The 23,326-nt window shown below is 35.2% G+C and overlaps 1 protein-coding gene and 1 pseudogene across 3 annotated transcripts in view; one reads left to right on the top strand and one right to left on the bottom strand.

Annotated features, from left to right (window-relative positions):
- The window catches only part of YME1L1 (YME1 like 1 ATPase), a 28,979-nt gene extending 12,850 nt beyond the window's left edge, over positions 1-16,129 (top strand). For all 3 annotated transcript variants that reach the window (XM_043883924.1, XM_043883925.1, XM_043883923.1), the window contains exons 4-20: positions 251-413; positions 873-971; positions 1,194-1,303; positions 2,614-2,764; positions 3,164-3,247; positions 4,563-4,645; positions 6,792-6,882; positions 7,589-7,741; positions 8,325-8,457; positions 9,204-9,266; positions 10,145-10,257; positions 11,094-11,249; positions 12,183-12,334; positions 12,936-13,062; positions 13,157-13,230; positions 14,299-14,385; positions 15,757-16,129. In XM_043883924.1, coding sequence (XP_043739859.1) covers positions 251-413; positions 873-971; positions 1,194-1,303; positions 2,614-2,764; positions 3,164-3,247; positions 4,563-4,645; positions 6,792-6,882; positions 7,589-7,741; positions 8,325-8,457; positions 9,204-9,266; positions 10,145-10,257; positions 11,094-11,249; positions 12,183-12,334; positions 12,936-13,062; positions 13,157-13,230; positions 14,299-14,385; positions 15,757-15,900 — 1,983 coding nt within the window. In that variant the 3' untranslated portion in view covers positions 15,901-16,129. The remainder of the gene's footprint in view (positions 1-250; positions 414-872; positions 972-1,193; positions 1,304-2,613; positions 2,765-3,163; positions 3,248-4,562; positions 4,646-6,791; positions 6,883-7,588; positions 7,742-8,324; positions 8,458-9,203; positions 9,267-10,144; positions 10,258-11,093; positions 11,250-12,182; positions 12,335-12,935; positions 13,063-13,156; positions 13,231-14,298; positions 14,386-15,756) is intronic.
- LOC122681644 overlaps positions 1-23,326 on the bottom strand; it is a 34,613-nt pseudogene that overhangs the window by 8,378 nt on the left and 2,909 nt on the right.

The raw sequence follows: 23,326 nt of genomic DNA, 5'->3' as shown, positions 1-23,326 counted from the left end.
ACTGAAAAGACGTGGGTTCGATCCCTGGGTAGGAAAGGTTCCCTGGAGAAGGAAATGGCAACCCACTCCAGTATTCTTGCCTGGAAAGTCCCATGGACAGAGGAACCTAGTAGGCTACAGTTGATGGGGTCACAAAAGAGTGGGACATGACTTAGTGACTAAACAACAACTGAAACATTGTAAATCAACTATATGTCAATAAAAAGTTAAAAGCTAATAATGCTTACATGGTTGACTCAATCTTTTACAGCCTGTACTTAACTTAAGGGACCTTGGATTATCTGAATTAAAAATTGGACAGATTGATCAACTGGTAGACAGTCTACTTCCTGGATTTTGTAAAGACAATAATGTTTCTTCCCATTGGCATACGTCTCATGTATCTGCACAGTCCTTCTTTGAAAATAAATATGGTAAGTTAATGTATTTTATGTTTCAATGAAAGTAAGCCATTTTAGTACTGTTGATAATTTAATAGATAACAAGGTTAGGGGGTTTCCCTGGTGGCTCAGATGGTAAAGAATCCACTTGCAGTGTGGGTTTGATCCCTGGGTCAGGAAGATCCGCTGGAGAAGGGAATGGCAACCCACTCCAGTATTCTTGCCTAGAGAATCCCATGGACGGAGGAGCCTGGAGGGCTGCAGTTTATGGAGTCGCAGAGAATCGGACATGACTGAGCCACGTACACTTTCATGTTACTTATTAACATACTTGTGGTTTCCAATGTTTCATCACATTGTTGACTAGTTTTGAAACTGTCTGTTGGAAATAACTTGTTTTGGTTTTTCTAATATTTGGTAAAATCTTTTGTTGTATTTCATGATTTGATTGTTTGACAATTAGAAAGTTTACTTTTTACAATTTCTTTCCAGGTTGCTTAGATCTGTTTAGTACTTTACGTTCCTCTTGCTTGTACAGACAACATTCAAGAACTCTGAAAAGAATTTGTTCAGATCTTCAGTACTGGCCAGGTACGAAGCAACAATTATATTTATTTTGAAAAAACTAGATTTGTTTAATATATTCTGATTTGTCTTTCTTAGTGATATTAATGATTAGAAACATTCATTTGTAGCTCACAGTAGAATCTGCAGAATATTTGGAAATAACTAGTGTCAAAGTTTTGGTTCTCAGTAGACATTTTCATTGTGAAAATTTAAAATGAAAACTGAATGTGATACCATTTCATTCAGTTTTCATACAGTCTCGGGGTTTTAAAACTTTGAAATCAAGGACACGGCGTCTGCAGTCCACCTCTGAAAGATTAGCAGAAACGCAGCACACAGCACCGTCATTTGTGAAGGTAATTAGACCTTTTTTGTTGTTTTGAAAAAGCAGTACTTTTCAGAAAGAATGTTCAATATCTGATGTATATTTTTGGCTAGTTGATTTTCTTTCATCTTTTCATTTAGGATAATGGATTAATATTTTATGCAATCATTATATCTACAACATTTCTGCATTCCAAGCTTATCTTTCCACTAGCCTGTTAGACATCTTCCTTTGTTTTTCTCTCTGTCAGTCTACACCTGCTTATGTATTCTTATGTTAATAAATAGCATCCATCCAGGCTAGAAACATTGTGGTTAACTATGATTTGTCCATCTTCTCTCACTTCGTGCAACCATAGTTACTAAAATCCTGTTGATTCAGCCTCTTAAATATTTCTCAAGTCCGCCTTCATCCCCAGGTCCAATGTATAGACAGATGATGATTATTTAGTCTCCCTGCCTTCATTTTTGCTAGCTTTAGCCCAGTCTCCAGACTGCCATCCACTAGACTGTCTAAAGTGTAATAGTGTAATGGTTGTATTCCTCTGCTTTATTGTCAGATTTCTCCATGGTACATAAGGCATTTCATCACTTGACATTCTGCCTAACATTTTTCTGTTCTCATCTTTCAGTGTACCACCTCCTGTCTCCCTGTATCCTCGCCTCTTGGTGTTTTAAAGTCCTGTCAAACAAGTTTGCTGAGGCTGTTGTTTCATGGCTCTGTCAAATTGTTTATGCCCTGTGTTTCTGTGGTTTAGTTTTATCCCATCCTATGTAAGATTTTTCCTGACTTCTTAGACAGCGTTTGTTTTACCACCATACCTAGTTCCTCTAATGTAATATCAAAATAACTTCAAAAACTTAGTTATCCTAGTTCCTCTAATGTAATATCAAAATAACTTCAAAAACTTAGTTATTTGTGTATCTCTTCCCAGTAGACTGAAAACATTCTGATCATTGGTATTTACATCTTTAGAACTTACACACGGTCAAGTATTAATATATGAAATGTGCTAAGTAAACATTTAATAAGTGAGTGAGGTTTTTCTTCCAGCAGGAATAAAGGAGTGTGACCTATTGTAAGCTATTAAACCCTAAGTCAACTTGTGACCTGTTACTCAGTAGAGTTAGTGGTTTACATAATTTATATTCATTGACCACTAGAAGTATATGGGCCAGTGCTAGTTTCCTAATCATTGGCTATTTATTGTTGAGCCTTCATTCTTCACACTGACAATAAAAATTTTAAATTGTAGAATTTTAATGAATTTTTTTGTGAGTAGTTGTTATATTTGGGGGGAATATTACCTATAGTCAGTGATACTGATGTTTGTGTTTTTAGGGGTTTCTTTTGCGGGACAGAGGATCAGATGTTGAGAGTTTGGATAAACTCATGAAAACCAAAAACATACCTGAAGCTCATCAAGATGCATTTAAAACTGGTTTTGCAGAGGGTTTCCTGAAAGCTCAAGCGCTAACACAAAAAACCAATGGTAAGTTGATTAGACATCATCTATATTTGGAGAGGAATATCTGAAAGGAAATCATAATCCTGCCTCTAAGTGATTATAATAACTTTTCTAACAATCGTGCAAGTTTTTATTGGTTACATTTCCTTATATTTGTATCTGAAGCTGTGTGGAAAGAGAATATGTCCTGGCACTTTCATTGTCTGAAGTGAACTTAAGTCACTAATAGAAGTACAAGAGACTTTATGAAATTTTTGATAACATGTGCTGAAAGGCGATCATGGAGATTATGCAAAATATAGCAGGCTTCAGAACTGTGTGTTGTGAAATGTGATTACCATCAGTAACCTCACGTTTGCATTTCATTGAGCTGTCATTTCTAACTGATAACATTTATTTAAGGCTTTTTTCTTTCTCCTCCAGATTCTTTAAGAAGAACTCGTCTGATTGTTTTTATTCTGCTGGTAGTTGGCATTTATGGACTCTTAAAGAACCCATTTTTATCTGGTAGAGACTCTTTATATTTGACTTTTATTTTTTATATTTTTTATTTATATATTAAAAATATATTTTATATTTGACTTTATATTTTACTTTTAAAAAAATCTTTTATATACTCATTTCTTTTCCTTAGTCTAAGACTTAGAGATAAGAAAACATTTATGTTTATAATTCCAGGGTCTAGGTCTTTAATCCAAATTTGAGACTTCTCAGATTGGGTCACGTTAAGATTGTTTTTTGCATTGAGATAGAAAAATTTTAATCTCTTATGATTATGTATCATCCACCTTGTCAGAGGACTTACTATATTTGCATTGTTTTATGGATTATAAGAAAAATTCCTTCGGACACTGTATAAATTCAGTTGTACTTTTTTAAGGATATAACTAATATTTTTTAAAGTTCCAAGGATTATGTTAGAGTAATAATTTTAAATTTACTTTTAGACATGATTAATTCCCCAGATTTTTAGCAAATGATACTTAACCAATGATAAAATTCTAAGAACATGCAGAAGAATTTTATGATAGCAATTCAGAGTGAAAATAGTCATCTATTTCAAAGGCACAGTAATAAATTCAATGTATTGAAAATTAACACACAGAAGATTACTTTAGACCCCAGGTTTTCTCAGCTTGCTGGTCTAAAATGAAGTCATAGTGTCAGATTTAAGTGGTTCCAGTTGATTTCCCAGCTGTCATTCAGTGTTTATACAGTGTTTTCCCCTTTCTTTATGGTAATTACCTTGAGAGGGAAAAAAAATGATTTACAGTTAAGAACATTGATTGACCTAGATCTGAAATTATTCCTAGAACTTGATGTAGCCCCAGTTATTTTAAAAGTTATCAAACCTGAGATGAGGTTTTAACATCCAGGAATAGCCTTTTTTATATTCAGATCTGCCTTCTCTTGTCTCTGGTTTTTTAAAAGTATTTTTTCCAAAAAAAGGAACCAGTGTATGGATTGATAGTGATAGGTGGTATTAGCAGGGTGGTGGAAGAGTGGGAAGAGCTCTGATGATTTTTCTTTTGTGTTTCTTTATTGCACACAATGGAGCTTAAGAACCATTGGTTTACATTTTTATTATTATATATAAGAAGAGGAAAATTCTTAGTTTTAATTGGAAAGGCAAAGATGTCATTTTCATGAGAATCATTCATTCCTTGAACATTGTCTCAAAATCCAGAAGACCTAATTCCTACTCCTTGCATTGTGATATTGGACATTTAATTTTTCTGGACTTTCTTGCATCTGAAAAATAAGGTAGTTAGAATTTTATGAATCTATCAAATATGTAAGCATTTTTTTTTTGTCCCTTTAGTCCGCTTCCGGACAACAACGGGGCTTGATTCTGCTGTAGATCCTGTGCAGATGAAAAATGTTACCTTTGAACATGTTAAAGGAGTAAGTTAAAAAGTTTACCTTGGTCTCTTCAAACATTATTTTAATTGTATTTTTTATTAGAAAGGTTGAAATAATAGAAAATACATATATGGTCTCTGCCTCCAGTTTTTGGCACAGAGCTCTTAAAACCCTTGTAATTTCCCAGGGGACAACAGCACTGGGAGTATCTTTTGTTCTACTGTTTGGTCTTTGATACCAGTTCCTGACACAGGACTTCTGAGTCCCTTGGAATGTCCTGGGTGATAGCAGTGTCTTTTGTTCCTTTCTTTCCTTGTCCCCTTGACTACACAGCACGCACCTTATGGGATCTTAGCTTCCCAACCAGGGATTGAACCTGGGCCCACAGCTGTGAATACATGGAGTCCTATCCACTGGCCCGCCAAGGAAGTCCCACAGTGTCTTTTATTCTAAGGAGGTGGCTCTGAGTGGGCTCCTGGAGGGCGGCTGGTCACCAGAAAGATCAAGCTGTGATTAGAATCTTGGAACTTCCACCTCTACTGTCTGTTCTCCAGAGAGCGGGGAGGGGCTGGAAAGGAGTTAGTAATTGACTATGCCTGTGTGAGTACACTCCCATTAAAATCCCAACAGGTCGGGGTTCGGAGGCGTTTTCAGTTAGTGAACACATAGAGGCGTGAGGAGAGTAGCATTTTCAGAGAGGACATGGAGGGTCTGTACCCCTTCCTGTATCCCTTGCCTACCTCTCTCTTTCTTCCGACTGTTCTAGGGTATATCCTTTCATAATGAGCCAATAGCACCTAACCTGGTTTCCTGAGTTCTATGAGCTACTCTACCAAATTAAACCCAAGGAGGGATTCTGGGAATCTCCAATTTATAGCCCATTGGCAGAAGCACAGATGACAACCTAGACGTGGGATTGACATCTGAGGGGTGTGTGGGAGGTGGGGAAGGGGTAAGTCTTGTGGGACTTTGGCCCCATCAATATGTTTCCTGTATGCCTCTTCCCAAGTACTTTCTTTTTATCACTGCCCAATGTAAATACTTGAGTTTTCTCACTGAGTTATTAAAAGTTGTGTGATATGAGGTAGTAGGTTGGCTACAAATATATTATTATATGAGGGTAATTTAAAATAAATATGTGAAAGTATACATATAAAAAAGGTATTCTTCATTTACACTTGTAGCCAACATTTTTACATTGAAGTCGTACCCACGAAAAAATTTCCGGTGTTTGTTGAAAATTGCATTCTGGAACACTAGGTCTGCATTCTTTGACAGAGCCATGTGTGGTTGTCTTTAAAGGGACTGTTGCTTTCCAGTTTAGCACATTTTCACCAGTGCTATTCTACATCTGGCCTTCTTCACTCATTTATTGATACCATTTTGCCACTAGGAATTTGCATTTGTGACTTCTGCTTATATGCTGACTAGGAAAATTGCTCACTGTTTCTTTTTTTTTTTTTTTCCACTGTTTCTAATAGATAGCTTTCTTAATCCTTATCAGAGTTTTAAAGATGGTCTAATATTCTGATTGCAATTTTTGTTGGCCAGATTGGATTTTTTTTTTTTTTTTTTTTTGGCTAGGGATCTCAATTCTGTAAGATTTTATATTTGGAGAATTAAATCTTTAAAAATTTTTTTACCACAACTATTTATAAAGGAGTACATTATAGCTTAATTTTAGTCACTGTCCTTTGGCATTTGTTAGGAACTAAATTGTTTATATTCTAGTAGTAATTCCTTATAACAAAAATGACTTCATCACTAGCCACAAATTAAACACAGACTTACTTATTGTTAATATATAGTAGGTCCATATAGTTTGCCCTTGAAGCTTATAAGCAGGTCCAAAAAAGTTTTGGATTTGAAACTTATTAGGCAACTCTATACTAAATGCCACTGAGACATTTAACTAGAATTTTGAATGTAACAGGTTTTTTTTTTTTTTTTTAATCAAAGGAAGCAATTGGAAAGGGGTTTTGTTGGGATTTGTAAGGAGATTTCATGTATCTGGTACTGAGGGTCGAGAGTAAACCCTTTGTGTGAGTATTTCTAAAGGGACCTTTTTGTATACTTTAACTGTAACAAAAAGCCAAGTTAATATCAGGTTAAATTTACAATATTCAAAGAGGGTGTCTTGGTAAGATAATTAATATTTTAAATTATTTGGTAAATTGTATCACTTCAGGTGGAGGAAGCTAAACAGGAATTACAGGAAGTTGTTGAGTTTTTGAAAAATCCACAAAAATTTACTGTTCTTGGAGGTAAACTTCCGAAAGGTAAGGTATCTTCACTTTCCCATGACTTGACAAAACACTGTAATATATCACCAGTTTAACTTTTATCAGATTTACCTGATGAAAGTTTATTAGTAATTCTTAATTGCTATTTTACAAGTGCTCATTCTGAACATACTGTTTTATCTTTTTTCTTTGATAATTTAAGTTTGTTATTTCAAACTTTTAAGTAAACTGCAACAAAAAGTAGTACAAAGAATTCCCTCCATGGTTTTAACTCAGACTCAAAATTTTTTTTAACATTTTGTTCTGTTGTTAATTGGTTTTCTTTACATTATTTTTTAAACCATTTGCAAGTAAATTATAGATGTCATGCTCTTTTGCGCCTATATACCTCATCATGTGTTGCCTAAGAATTAAGGATATTCTCTTTATGCAATTTCAGTACAGTTATTAAAGTCAGGAAATTTAACACAGATCCAAAACTGTTATCTAATCCAAAGTCATATTCAGATACCAGCATTTATCTCAATGTGTAAACAGTATTGAAATAATACAGGAAAATTAGTTACAAAGCAGGTCCTGAAGTGACTCATTTATAGAGACAAATATGTTTGACTGTGTTTGAAAATATTGATCATTGGTGTGCCTTCAACCATGGCAGTGTATTTATTAATTAGTAATTATTTAAGTTCTTATCAGGTTGTGTTTTTGTTTTTTAATTTGAACCATTGTTCTTTTCCTTTAGGAATTCTTTTAGTTGGACCACCAGGAACAGGAAAGACACTTCTTGCCCGAGCTGTTGCTGGAGAAGCTGATGTTCCTTTTTATTATGCTTCTGGATCAGAATTTGATGAGATGTTTGTGGGTGTGGGAGCCAGCCGTATAAGAAATCTTTTTAGTAGGTTTAGCGGATCTTTCATATAGTAATAATTTCTCTTAATGTTAGAAAAAGAGGGTTTCTTAAACTCTTTCTTTGCTTCTTGTTTCTGATTTGATAGTTGGCTGAAATAGCCATTGTAGGATGCTAATCTCAGGTAACTTAGTGTGTGGGCTAAAATAAAACTATTACTTTTCTTTCCAATTAGTCAGAAGAGTTTGTGGAATCACTAGGCTGCTGGATGGGGCTGGGGTCTGTTGAAAACCTGTGGTTTTGTTTGTTTTGGGGGTTTTTTTGGTGTGTTTTGTTTTGTTTTGACCTCATTTACCAATTCTGCAGTATATATTTAAAAATTATTTGCCTCAAATCTGACTGTATATGGTTTGTATGACTAGGAAGAAGGAATACTCAGTGTTATAATTTTTTTTTCATTTGAGACTACTCTTCTTAAAGCAGTTAAGAAAGACCTTCTTTTATGTATTTGCTCCCTAATGAGTGTCTTTTATTGGCTTTTTAATTATCTTACAGGTTGTTAAATATTTATGCAATTTTATTTTAAAGGTGTTGATTTTATTAAACTTATTTGAATCTTTTCTGTCTTTAGGGGAAGCAAAAGCAAATGCCCCTTGTGTTATATTCATTGATGAATTGGATTCTGTTGGTGGGAAACGAATTGAATCTCCAATGCATCCATATTCACGGCAGACTATAAATCAACTTCTGGCTGAAATGGATGGGTAATTGAATCTTCTGTCTTGAGAATTTGGTGGTATATTTAGTAGCATTTCAGAGATAGGAAAAATTTTAAGTTTATAGGCAACAGAATAGCCTATGTGCAAGGAGTAAAGACAAGCTATTTTGACTATTGTTTTACTAATGGGATCATTGATAATTGATGTATTAACTACTCTTAAATTGAAAAGTGAAACTTTCATTTACTGTAGTATGACAGAAAAGCAGTGATTCTAGCTGAAAGTAGTTGTCTCTTTGGAGATGTGGAAGGAGAATATCCTCATTCCTGCACTGTTTGTGACTAGTTCTGAGGGTTGCTGTCGATCAAAAGCTTGCATCAGTTTTCATAATGTAAAAAGCAAGAGGTGGACTTGCTTTGAATGAAGCAGAGAAGTTTCTTAAAGTCATAAAAAATATTCTGAAAGTTTAAGAGTAAATAATTGGAATTGGTAAACTTGAAAATAATTTTTCAAAAAATCAGGAACTCAAGCTTCTTGTGTCGGGTTATCTCTTCCTAAGTAGAAAAATTACTGTGAAACCACAGATGATTTGGTGATTTATTATTAACAGGTGTTATTGAAGTGCACTGACCTTTTAAAAAGCAGTTAGGGATGTCTTGCTATTTGGGGCATTAAAAAGACAATCCCTTTTCTTTGCTGTTAATAAGATCGAAGATAAACAGTTGCATAGAACATTTCTGTGTGTGTGCTGTTTTAACTTTCAGTGAAAAGATACTTTTTTTCCTTAATAGTTTTAAACCCAACGAAGGAGTTATCATCATAGGTGCCACAAATTTCCCGGAGGCATTAGATAAGTAAGTATTAAAATTTTTGTGATATACTGTAGAACAGTGATGAACTTTAAAAACATTGTGCTAAGTGAAGAAAACCCATCACAAAACATTATATATTATATGATTCCTTCTATATGAAATGTTCAGAATAAGCAGGTGCATAGCAGTGGAAAGTAATTTAGTAGTTGCCAGAGGTTGGGCAAAGAGGAGGGAAAGAACTGCCAGTAGACTTGGGGTTTCTTTTGGCTGGAGAAAGTGGGGGAAGGGGCTCAGCATTCTCTCAAATTATTGTGGCGATGGTTAGACAACTCTGAATTTATTAACACCCACTGGATTGTCCACTTCAAATTCTATGACGTGAGAATTGTATCTCAGTAAAGCTACTAAAAGAATCTTTTTGTGACTTAAACATCACAGAACTTTCGGGGGTGGGTGGTAGCACATTTTTAAAAGTAAAATTTACTGTAGTTTAAGATTTTTATTGATTTTACTGTTTAAGTTAGTCATACTTTCATTTGATCTAATAGTTGGTTCTTGCTTAACGGTCTAGTTTAACGTTTTATATAATACAGCAGTAAGATGGGTGTGTGGCTCTTATAATAGGCTGTTATAGAATTATTTCTTCCTTTACTGACACACTTGCTTCTCTTTGTCTCTGAAGGGTGGTATACTATCTTGATGGACACATTTATCTATAGGAACCTTTGTTTAGCCTTTCAGTTATTGAAATTATTATTTCAACCATGTTTTTCAAGGAACTAATCTGAATATTTATGCTCAAAATAAATGTCGGTTGCCCTTACCTTTTCATCTTCTCTTTAGGATATCAGTCCTGTTTTTATAACCAGACCTTCAGAACAGTTTATTAATTATATTTTCTTTTTGTATTCTCCTTGTAGTGCCTTAATACGCCCTGGTCGCTTTGACATGCAGGTTACAGTTCCAAGGCCAGATGTGAAAGGTCGGACAGAAATCTTGAAGTGGTACCTCAATAAAATAAAGTTTGATCAATGTAAGTCTAATTCTGTGATACAAACATTAACTCTGTGAAATGGTAATGTATCAGTTTACCCTGTTTGTGGTCCTTACTCAGGATGTCTTAAAAGACAAGTTCCTTTAAATGTTTTTTTTCTCTCCTTTTATTTGTCCTTAAAGTCTGTTTCTTAAGTAGTGTGTATCAGAGATTCTATAATTTTGAATCCCTATTTGAAAGAAAGTTTTCTTTTGAATATTGAGAAAGATAATATTTGATGAATCTATATATAAATGTTTCTTTAGATGAATGTAAAATATAAATTAATAGAACAAGTACCTGTATATTATGAGCATAGTACCTCACGATGTAATCACTTTGGGGCCAAAAGAGGGGAAGCAAAAGTATAAAACAAAATACATGGAAATATTATGGACCCACCTGAGTAGTAAAAGCATCTATTAACTGCAGTATTTTCAGAGATAACAGGATCAGTTCATAAAATCAAACATGTTTCCTCTTGTAATGTAGATTTTTGTGTCCAGAGTTATTTCAAGGTGAAATGATAATGTGCTTTTTCAATTTGTGATTGGGTGATAACTGAAAGTCTGTAAATCGTTATCTGACAACACTACCTTTCTTTGTTTTTCACAAAATTATTTAAGTATAAGAACTTATGTTATTTGTCCCAGTGACAATTTTTATGGTCTGTTCAGTAGCAATTTTTCCTTTTTCCTCTTAGAATTTAGTCAAGTTTTTTAAAAATTATAGCTCATGATTGCTATTTTCTTTTTTCTTTTGCAAAATGAGTTCTTTTTGCAGAGCTTTTTATTACTGCTTTTGAAATTTCAATGTTGTGTTCTGTCTGCATGTAGCTGTTGACCCAGAAATCATAGCTCGAGGCACTGTTGGCTTTTCTGGAGCAGAGTTGGAGAACCTTGTGAACCAGGCTGCGTTAAAGGCAGCTGTCGATGGAAAAGAGATGGTGACTATGAAGGAGCTGGAGTTCTCCAAAGACAAAATCCTGATGGGTGGGCTTCTTTTCTTTTTTTCCCCATGTTATGCTGTTCATTATGTTAGGGAAAAAATTCTTAATTTTGAGAGAAAGGTTATAAAAAAGAAAGGTATAGAAACATGCAAATATATACTCAAACATAGCACAAAGTTTGGCCTGTTACAGAAAAAATACACCGTATATTATACTCTTTGAAGGTGCCCATGGTTTTCTTCTTATCTGATATTGCTGATTAAAGAATAGTTAACTTTTTACTGTTTTTCAGTATTTTAAGTTTTATTTTAAACCTTAAATTGGCTTCCAGGGGCTTCCCTGGTGGGTCAGTGGTAAAGAAGCCACTTGCCAGTACAGGAGACACAGGTTCAATCCCTGATCTGGGAAAATCCCACATGCCATGGAATAACTAAGCCCGTGTGCCACGACTGCTGAGCCTGTCGTCTAGAGCCCAGGAGCCATGATTGCTGAGCCCACATGCCACAACTGCTTAAGCGTAGAGCCTGAGCTCCGCAACGAGAGAAGCCATTGCATTGAGAAACCTGTGCACCACAACTAGAGAGTAGTCCCCGCTCACCACACCTAGAGAAAAGCCCACACAGTAGCAACGACCCAGCACAGACATAAAGAAATTAAAATAAAGATTATTTAAATTGGCTTCAAAACAGGTTGTTAGGATATTCCTGTTAGAAGTTTATTTTCTAGAAATAAAGTTTTTTCCTTTTGATATAAGGAGTAAGATTATAGTTCTTAGAATTTGGTTTTCAATTGACAAATTATGGTTTACATGTGTTGTAGAGTGGAGTCTACTCATTTTTTAAACTTTTACGATGTTTTAAAATATTAATGATATTAAATCATATTACTCTAAGAATGACTTTGAGGCATATGAGCTTCATTCACTCAATATTCCTTCCTACTAGAGTATTTTACTTAAGTAAATTTTTATTCTTAGGGCCTGAGCGTAGAAGTGTGGAAATCGATAATAAAAACAAAACGATCACAGCGTATCATGAGTCTGGTCATGCTATTATTGCATATTACACGAAAGATGCAATGCCTATCAACAAAGCTACAATCATGCCTCGGGGGCCAACACTTGGGCATGTGAGTATCTTTAGTTTTTCTTTTCTTTCAGATAATGCTCCCTAGTACCTTATGAAGGAAATTACTGATGAAAACATTTCAAAAGAAAATTCAGCTACTTCCTAAGTTTGTTGATACTTTCTTAACTTCCTCAGCTGTCTTGAATTCAGACATATGTGTGAAATCTATCTGCTAAATAAGGGTATCTTTAATATTTCAGATTTCAGGAATGACAACAAAATATAATTCTTAAAAGTGTAGTTGCTCTTTTCCCCTCAGAAGAAATTATGTTTCATAATGATTGGTTCAGTTGTTTTTCTAAGTTTTGTCTCATTGAGCATAAATTTCATTTTCATATCTTTCTAATTATAGACATTTTCAATATTTTTATTTAGCGAAGGACAGACAGTTGTATTGCAGCATTAACTACTTATTTATAAAATGCACTCTTTCCTCATTTTATACATTTCTGGTTTGGTCATCAGTCACCATGACTGTCTCTATGAAATGTTGCTGAGTTTTCAGCACATGGGTTAAGTAAGAGACACAAATGATAATTCAGGTTATTAACATGTATTTCAAAACTGTGTATGGATTTTTTCTTTGCTTTTCAATTGTCTAGGTGTCCCTGTTGCCTGAGAATGATCGGTGGAATGAAACTAGAGCTCAGCTGCTTGCCCAGATGGACGTCAGCATGGGCGGAAGAGTGGCAGAGGAACTTATATTTGGAAGTGACCATATTACAACAGGTTACTGTAAATAATGGCTTTAGTTCAAATTGTGTTCATTCGTTTAAAGGTTTTTTTTTTTAACTTGAGCTCTATGAATGTTTTAAAATTTTAGGTGCTTCCAGTGATTTTGATAATGCAACCAAAATAGCAAAGCGCATGGTCACCAAATTTGGAATGAGTGAAAAGGTAATAGCTAATTTTAACCCTCCCTCATGTATCACGTGATGATATGAAGAGTGTTTCTTTCTGAGAGAAGGTTCTATTATAAATTGATAGATTTTCCTGTTTCATTCCAAATGGACTTGACAAAGCTTACTTTATAAACTAAACCTCATTTTCTTAGAAATGGCACACACTCTTTCTATTCCAGTTGCTCAGACAGTAACAGTTATTCATAAATTAACCAAATGATAATATAAATTCTTTAGCTCTTTCTGTTCATATGACATCAAAGATCTACTTGTTGAGCTTGCTTAATTTGCCCTTTCCACGTTCTCTACATATCTGCTTTATCACCATGGCTCCATGAAACAATTCCAGTATACTGTGACTGTGAATTTCTGGACTAGAATAGCTGCTAAAGTTTTCCAAGAAAACTTTAGAACTTGGTACTCAGAACCATGCATGCTAAGTTGCTTCAGTCATGTCCGACTCAGTGCAACACTATGGACTATAACCTACCAGGCTCCTCTGTCCATGGGATTCTCCAGGCAAGGATACTGGAGTGGATTGCCATGCCCTCCTCCAGGGGATCTTCTCGACCCAGGATCGAACCCATGTCTCATATCTCCTGCATTGGCAGGGAGGTTCTTTACCTCTAGCGCCAACTGGAAGCCCACTGAGAACCATACTTGGGTTTTAAAATTCTCTCTATACATTTTAATATTATGTTTTCGCTTGTGACTCAGCTGGTAAAGAATCCGCCTGCAATGTGGGAGACCTGGCTTCCATCCCTGGGTTGGGAAGATCCCCTGGAGAAGGGAAAGGCTACCCACTCCTGTATTCTGGCCTGGAGAATTCCATGGACTGTATAGTTCATGGGGTTGCGAAGAGTTGGACACGACTGAGTGACTTTCACTTCACTTATTATACTTTCAGAAGAAGAATGAATTTTTTTTGCCCTCAAGGGCATTTTTATATTGTAAGTTTTCCTTGCTCTTGTGATACTTATTTTCTTATGGTTTAGTCCTCCCTCTGTTACATACATGAGTTGGAGATTTTTATGTTGAATTTCTTTCTTTTCATTGATTTTAGCTTGGAGTTATGACCTACAGTGATACAGGGAAACTGAGTCCAGAAACTCAATCTGCTATTGAACAGGAAATCAGAATCCTTTTGAGGGTAATAATTTTTTTTTTTAATGTTTGTTTATCTGTTTAGTCAAAATGTGCCTGAAAATTTCGGTGGATGCAAAATAGCTAAAGTTCCACTGTTCTTTAGAAATGTCAGTATATCTCATAAAGTTAATAGGGGCATGATTGCTACCGGAAGTACAGTAGGTACTCTTTCCATTAGATGGCAGGCTTACTTTGGTATTACGTGTTATGTTAGGTTCAAATGTAGTGGTATGACTGTTCAGTCGCATCTGTGTCTTTGCAACCCCATGGACTGTAGCCTGCCAGTCTCCTCTGTCCATGGGATTCTCCAGGCGTGAATAGTAGAGTGGGTTGCCATTCCCTTTTCTAGGGGACCTTCCCAACCCAGGATTGAACCTGGTCTCCTGCACTGTAGGCAGATTTTTTATCATCTGAGCTGCCAGGGAAGCCCCAGGTTCAAATGTACATGAGCCTTAAAAGTGTGAAACCTGATGGTCTTACATGTTATAAAGGGGTACATTCCAAGGAAGTTTTTAAACTTACTGCTAATACTTGATTTTTAGCTATAATATTCCATAATATATTTCTAATAATTTATATATTTAATGTGGTTATTTCATTTGGACATTTTGGTTATGTTCACAATGTCTAGTAATTGTATTATATTTATATATCTGTGTTTCTTGGTTTTGGTAAATTCATTGTTACGTTTTCTACCCATTTTTATAAGGGCAAAAATGATTAGCTATTCAAATATTGACATTTGTACAGGCAAATGTGATACTGTCAAAAATAAACTGTTGTTATTGCTATTAATCATAAACTGATAAACTTACTTCAGACTCACTTTGGAAAGAGAATTGAAGGATTTAAGTGATATGTTCAAGCTGGGTTGCAAAAAAAAAAAGTATAAAAGTCAAACATCATTTCTAGTGATAGACTGTTACAATATTGCGAAGTAAAAGAATGGAAATCTGTATCTTTTCTGGACATTCTAAATTGAGTAAATTGGTGAAATGTTAAGAGACAAAATGAACAAACTCCCTTTACTTTTAGCATGTATGTTGAATAAAGAAGTAGATTTCTGTGTTTACAGAACTTACTTAGAAAGCAGATGAGTAGTGTATACTTTTATTTCTTAAGTAGGTTTCTGTGTAAGTGGACCTTGGTTATCTATAGGATAGATTTGGAGGTTAAAAATACAAAAAACTTTTCATACTGGAAAGTATGAAAGTTATTGTCAGGGAACCAAGCTTTTAAATGCTTTTATGTTTTATAGATAGAAATCAGTAGATCTTATATATTTTTTTAGAGTACATAAAGGGTTTTTTTTTCCCCCCATTTATGGCTTTGCTTCAGAGGTTTCTGCTTTTTACATATCTGCTTTATATTTCAGGATTCATATGAGCGAGCAAAACATATCTTGAAGACTCATGCAAAAGAGCACAAGAATCTGGCAGAAGCTTTATTGACCTACGAGACTTTGGATGCCAAAGAGATTCAAATTGTTCTTGAGGGGAAGAAGTTGGAAGTGAGATGATAGCTCTTCAAATGGATGTATTGCTGGTTTTATTGCAAGACCACAAGTAGCATTGAAGCAGTCTTCTTTTGCAACTCTTTTTCCCATTCTTGACTTGGTATCATTCAGAGGTGTGAAACACTTTGTCAGTCTTTTGTCACATTCATCTAATTTTGATTATTCTCATGATGGACACCTATTGCAAGTAGCAAATTTATGAAAATAAAGAGCTATCAGGATTGAAAACAGCTTGTTTGAGAAGTGTCAGTTGGTTATTAAGTTGAAAATAAATAATGATTTTATGGTTGGTTACAGTGTTAGATGTGAATAGAAAGTGTGCCTTTAGCTTTTGGAGGTATTTTTACTTAGCAAAGTAAAATTCATGAAGGATTGTCTTTGTTTCTAGGTAGTACCATTTATCTTTGATAAAGAAATGATGCTGTTTGGCTGTTGGTACATCATAGTTCTGCATTCATTACTGGAAACTTCAAGATGCACTTAATTATGATCTAGATCATATATAAGGTGTTTTTAAAAAAAAAATTAAGAGTGGAGAAGTGTGAACTTACAGATACAATCAGAATTTAAATAACTTTTAAAAAATGCAGCTTGCATTTTCATAATTTTTTTTTAAAACATCACTATTACTCTGAAACCTCGAATTCTGAATAACAATGTAATTATGCTTGGCAGTGAAACCAAAATAAAACCAAAAACTCAGTCCTCTTCAGAGTGAACTTTTGAATTACTCTGTGTTAGAAATGGAAAGTTGTGTTTACTTTTCAATCAGATTTTGTGAATATTAATGTGTTGTTACAGGATTTACAGATGACTTTATTTAGCTCAGTAGAAAAATTATTTTAGAGCACATTGTATTGGCTTTACAACCAAATTTTATTCTTGAAGTGATTTTATTAAAATTACCTATAGTTTTCTAGTAACTTTTAAACTGTTTATGGTCTTCATTGAGGTTGATAGAGGGAGCTTGCTACATGATATTTTTGCCCTTTTGTTTGGGTAATTTAAAATTTTGATGTACTTTCAACGTTAGAGAAACATTATCAGAATAATACAAGGATCTTCCTTATGCTCTTGATTCAGATTCACTAACTGTTTTCATTTGCCCCAGTTTCTTCTGGCCCTTCCTCCGTTTTCCTTTCCTCCCTGCCCCCTGTCTGTTTATATATGTTTGTATACATGTCTTTGTGTGGACATGTTTTCATTTCTGTAGGTAGACTTCCAGAAATTGCTGCCTGAGGTGCTGAATTTCTGTTTAATTTCTTAAGAATCTGAAGAACTGTTTTAAAAGTAACTATATAAATATATAATTTTATGTTCCATCTACCAGTGTATGAAATATTCCAGTTTATCCATATCTTGTACGTTTCTTACAGTCTTGTCTTTTTGACAGTCATTTAGTGGGTATGAAGTAGAGTCTCATCGTAGATCTAACTTACATTGCCCTTGGGCTGGTGATTCCGTGTCCTCTGCTAGACGCTTGGCCTATGTATGTCCTCTTTGGAGAAATGTCCATTCAGCTCCTCCCTCCCTGCTTTGGTTAGTTGTCTTCTATGTTGTAAGAGATCACATATTCTGAAGACAAGTCCTTTATCACATGAATCTTGTGGGTTTTTTTTAAATCCAGTCTATAATATCTCTTATTTGTATAGTGTTTAATTCATTCATATTTAATACTTATATAGTTGCTTTTACATTTGCGATTTTGCTGTTTGTTTTTTGTTTTTCTCATATCTCAAGGGATTCCCTGTCTTCATTTTCCTTTTTTTTTTTTCTGGCTGTGTGACATATCTTATGGGATCTTAGTTCCCCAACCAGGGATTGAACCCAGACCCTTGGCAGTGACAGCACAGAGTCCTACCCACTGGACCACCAGGGAATTCCCTGTTCCTCCTCTTCTGAGTTCTGTCCTAGTAGTTGCTGCAGGGATGATGATAGGCATTTATCACTCTTAATTACAGTCTACTTCAAAATAATACAAATTTAATTCTGTAAAAATGTAGTAACTTTGTTCTAATATATCTCCTTTTTTTCTCTTCTTTGTGCTATAGTTGTCATGTTACATTTGTATGTCTTATAACAACTTGACAGTACAGTGACATAACTACTGCTTTATATAATCTTAAATCCTCAGTCTTTATCTGGGGGTGTCTTTATTTTGCCTTTTGTTTTTTTAAAGACTATTTTTGCTGGATATGGAGTACATGATTAAAAGTTTATTCTTTAAATACTTTGAACATGTCATCTCACAAACCCCTGACCTCCATTATTTTTGGTGAGAAGTCAGTGTCAATGGTAATGATTATGTTAATAGAAAATAGCTATTGATGCTTTCAAGAAGTTTCCCTTAGCCCTGTCTTTTTAACAGTTTGACTCTGATGGATATTAAGTGTGGATCTCCTTGAGGCTTTCCTACTTAGGATTTCTTGAGCTTCTTGGATCTATGGATAAATGTTTTTCATCAGATTTAAGAAGTCTGGGGCAATTATTTCTTCAAATATATTTATTTGCCCTTTCTCTTCTTCTTCTGGGATTCTTTTTCACATGTGTTAATATACTTGATGATGATGTGGTTTCTGAGGCTTTGTTCATTTTCTTCATTGCTTCTCTCTCCTTCAGATTGAATACTTTCTGTTGATTCTTCAGGTTTACTGATTCTTCTTTCAACTGAATTTTTCATTTTACATCTTATATTTTTCAGCTCTGAGTTTGTATTTGGTTCTTTCCTATACTTTGTATCTCTTTATTGAGGTTCTTTATGCATTGCATCATTTTTATCATAGGTCTCATTAATTCTTCAAACATGACTTCCATTAGTTCTTTGAGCATGCTCATAATAGCTGCTTTTAAATCTTTGCTAATTGCAGCATCTGGAGATACTCAGTTCCAGCTGAATGCTTTTCTTCCTCAATAAGGATACATAAGGGTAATCTTGTTGAATTTCAGATAATGTAGCAATTACTGATTCTGAAATTTTTCCCTAGAGGTTTGTTCTTGTTTAGTATTCGCCATCAGTAAATTGGTGAAATCTGTCTCCATGACAGTGTGCAGCCACTGGTGTGTCTGCTCCTTTATTTAAAAAAAATGTTAACTCTTGCTTCCTAACAGTTTCTGCTGTGACTGCATAGCTTAGTATTTAGCGAAAGGGTTGGACAGAGGTTGTGTCCAAACCCCATCAGTCAGGCCTCCACTCTGCCAGTGGATCTATGTGGGCTGGCAAGTACATTCAGTGTTCAACTCATTTGCAAGTCTTGTCTGGTCTTTGCTTTCTGCTGGGCTTTTTCCTTCTCCCTTGTGCATGTGTGCAGGTTTGGGCAACTGTGAGTATGTGGATGGCCTCAGTTTCCACTTTGCATGCCTGTAAATCCGGAGTATTTAGAAGTGCTTATCAAACCCAGATGGCTGTCTTCTTCCCTCCCAGAACTTCCAGTGAAATCCCTCGCAACTCTATTGTTTGCCCCACATGGGACTATAACCTCAGTGAACCCTGTTTGCTTACACCATTTTACAGTGCATCATGTCAGGTGAGTCCCTTCCGGCAGAGGCAGCAGGCCTTGTTCCCAGGATCTGCCGTCACTCTGGTTGAACTGCTGCCCGAGAAGGTCCAGGATGGGGCAGCACAGGCAGCCCACAGGCTCACACGTTCTTTCCTAAACTGGGTGTCAGGAGTAAGCACTTCTTGGTTTGTTGTAGATATTCAGTTCATTTCCAGAGTGCTGAGATGGCTGTTTTATTCAACTGTTTGTCCAGATTTATAGCTGCTTTTTAGAGATGATTCATCAGTCTCTTCCCCTCATCATGCTGAACGTTAATTTTCCAACTTATTCTGAATCACATTCCACCCAAATTAGCTTCATAAGGATAGACTTCAAGAGGACTCAAACTTCTCAAAGCTATCTGTTCAAAGCTACCACAGTGCCAGAGTTTTATAAGTAACCTATACCTACTTTTGATAATTGATATATGTTTTATTTTTAGATATTCTTTGTATTTGTTCATACTCATTTTAAAAGTAAATACTGAGTTATTTCAGTCTGCTTAGTTATAAGCATATTTTTTGATGTAATATTTTAATAAAATATGTTGGAATGTAGACTTGATCTTTGGATTGAAAGAAACAACGCTTAGTCATGGACATCAACTTTGTAGAGTTGATATATTTGAACTGAGGTTTTTATTTCTATGCAAATTCTCCCTTGCCCCCTATCTGTCACATTAATCCCTATTCTTCTAGGCAAGAATGTAATTCCCCTATACTCCCTCCTGTCTTTTAAAATAGAAACTTAATTTACTTATGTATCAGTGCTTCATACAGGAATACAATGGGTGGCTAATCTGTTATGAATTTGAGAATGCATTTCATGGAAAAAGGTTACAGAGCTGCTGAAGAGGGAGGGCTAGAGAGAGAGGTTGTAAAACTTAGTTTGGGGAGCTTGTTAGGAATCTAATTTTCTGCAGTTCTGGAAGCAGGTGTGTAACCTGCCCAGGGAACCTGGAATCTAAAGAAACTTGTAACTGGCTCAGGACGGGAGAAGAACTGCTAATGTATTGAGACTGTTCTGCGTTTTCTGCATTTGCTTTGACAAATTCCTTTTGAATGCTTACAGAGGACCAAATGTTGGTCTAGAGAGAAAGTGAGCCATGTTGGGGGATCCTTGTTAGATACTATACAGAAGGGTACTTAGAGGTGTGGACGGGCCCCAGAAAAGGATAATCTGAAATGGTGCTCTGGATTCCTTAAGAGCTAAGAAGAAAAGTCAGCAGAGTGGGTTACATACACTTAGGTCAACGGAGTTACAGGTGAGAAAGCTGTGGGCACAGAAATACCACTGAGAGTAATAGCTTTAAAACAAGTGCCAGATCCAGACTGCTCAAAACCATCTCACTTAACTCTGCTACTCCCTGCAGTTTTGATCCTGGCGGGTCGGAAACCATAAACTCCCAGCTAGAGGAGGAAGAATGGAATTAGGCAGGGAAGCTAAAGAGGACCATGCCTGCCTTCCACCCCTGCTGCTCGTGGGCATCCTGTAATGTGGCTGAGCTGGTCAACCCTGACTTGGTGTTTTTATAGTTAGAGACTGGAAATTCTTTTTAAGTACTTTGTGAGTAAAAGCAATTCTGGACTTTTTATTATTTGAGAGTAAGTTTTTTCAACCTGGGTTGGGAGAAGAACCTCTGAAAATTTCAAAGGGTAGTGGGAGATGGTGTTGCCTTCTAATTATATTCCATGAGTCAAAAATAGTGCTTACATATATTAACAGATTTTTGTTTGAACATTTTTGGATGATAACAATTCATAAGATTTTTCAGGATCAAACTATTTGTGTAGTTTCCATCATAATCATGTATGGGATACATGTGTGAAAAACTAACAAAGCTGCTGCCATCTTTGTACTTTCTAAGTTTTTGTTGAAGTGTAGTTAATTTACAATGTAAAATAATTTACAAAGTATAGTTAATTTACAATGTATTAGTTTTAAGTGTACAGCAAAGTGATTCAGTTATATATATCTATACTCCTTTTTCAGCTTCCTTTTCATTATAAGTCACTACAAGATACAGTGTAATTCCATGTGCTATACAGTAAGTCATTGTTTATCTATTTTATATGTAGTAGTAGAAGATAAAATATGCAAGGTAGGATCAAGTGCCAGGCTAACAGTATCCTGTACATAGAAGGATCTGTTAAGGGGATAAAAAGATAACTTGAAGACCTGTAGCATGTGAAATTCCTTAAGCTATTATGGGTTGATTTCACGCAAGAGGTATTTCATCTTTTATCAACCAGTTGCCTCCTTTCACATGTTAAAGACCAGTTGTTAGTAAACTTGAGGTGTTAGTAATGTCTGTATAGCTCTCCTAGAAATTCTGAACTTGGTGATGAAAGACACAGAGGTTGGAGAAGATGGAGGAAGAAGACAAAATAGGATTGAAGAAGATGGTTGCTAAAGGATTTCAGGAAGAACAAAAGAGCCTCTGTTTTTATATTATTAGGAAATATGCATCTTTGTTCAAAAAGAAACCTAAATCCACTATAATAAAAAATACAAAATAACTGAATGATTGTTAAGAAATTTGTGAATCAAACTTTGCAAAGCCTGGTGCAGTGTTCCCTGGTGGGGAGAAAGCATAGCAGATGCCAGGTAGAAGCATGTTGTCAGTATTAACAATGTGAGGCCAAAAGGTTCACAATTTTTAATTTTTAACTTTGGTGAAAGAGTGTTTTATACTGTTATAGCACAAAGAAAGCCAACTTTAAAATTTATCAAAATTTTGGCCTTCCCTGGTGGCTCAGATGGTAAAGAATTTGCCTTCAATGCAGGAGACCTGGGTTCGATCCCTGGATTGGGAATATCCCCTGGAGAAAGGATAGGCTACCCACTCCAGTGTTTTTGCCTGGAGAATTCCACGGACAGTGCAGCTTGGCAAGCTACAGTCCATGGGGTTGCAAGAATCGGATATGACTGAGTGACTAACCCTCACTTTCAATGTGATTTTTTTTTCCTGTTTGAGAAGTTGACCGATGGGCAAGTGCTTACCTGTGCCGTGGTTTGGTTCCACTTTCTGTATGCTTTTTCTTCCTTGTTAGATTTTAAGATTCTTAAGTTCATGCTGCTTCTTGGTGTCATAAAATCTCAAATCCTCATACATAATTTGAAGAAACAGGTGTTGGAGGAACACATAGAATATAAAATATCTCCTTTGGTTAGATTTTATTTTAAAAAAATAGATCTTTTAAAAATAAACCTTTTTAAAGAAAAGTGAGCTGTTACTATGCTTCTCACTACCCTAAATCACAAAGTTCATTTATCTGCCAAAGCTGTTGGTCACTGTTAAAACTGATTATACTGTTAACATTATATTTTGTAATAATTTGTGATGCTAAGATGATAGTTTAGATTTGTGCTTAATTTGGGGGGTAAGTATTTCTTTAAATGGATAATGCTGATTTGTTTTTTTAAAGTGTGTTAACATAAATTCTCACATAAAGTTTTACCAGGACTTTCAAACTATATCCTTTTTCCTATGCACCTAGTACCATCAGTATGAAGTCATCCACTTAATGGATAAATTTGATGAGCTGTTAAGGCAGTGAAAATATCAAGATCCCATGGATTAAATTATCACAGAACTGAAGAGCAAATGTCTTGAGGCAAGATGATGAAATTGAACTACTATCCATGTCAAGTAAGAGTAGAAAATTTCTGGTACCCATGGTTAATTTGTGAACTGATGGTATCCTTTGATCATTAAAAAAAAAAATCTAGTTCCTTAATTGTAAGCTAAGAATGTTACATTAATTATGTATGTTAATTCCTTTTCTATATTTGGATTTATACTAAATTTTTGGTCTCAAGTTTTATGTGGCCAAATGTACTGATATTTTCTAATTTCCATTTTTTTGGAAAGATCTTCTAAATATAGTACC

The sequence above is a fragment of the Cervus elaphus genome, chromosome 23 (genome assembly GCF_910594005.1).
Source record: "Cervus elaphus chromosome 23, mCerEla1.1, whole genome shotgun sequence".
NCBI classification, from domain to species: Eukaryota; Metazoa; Chordata; class Mammalia; order Artiodactyla; family Cervidae; genus Cervus; species Cervus elaphus.
This window is presented reverse-complemented; position numbering and strand designations above follow the sequence as displayed.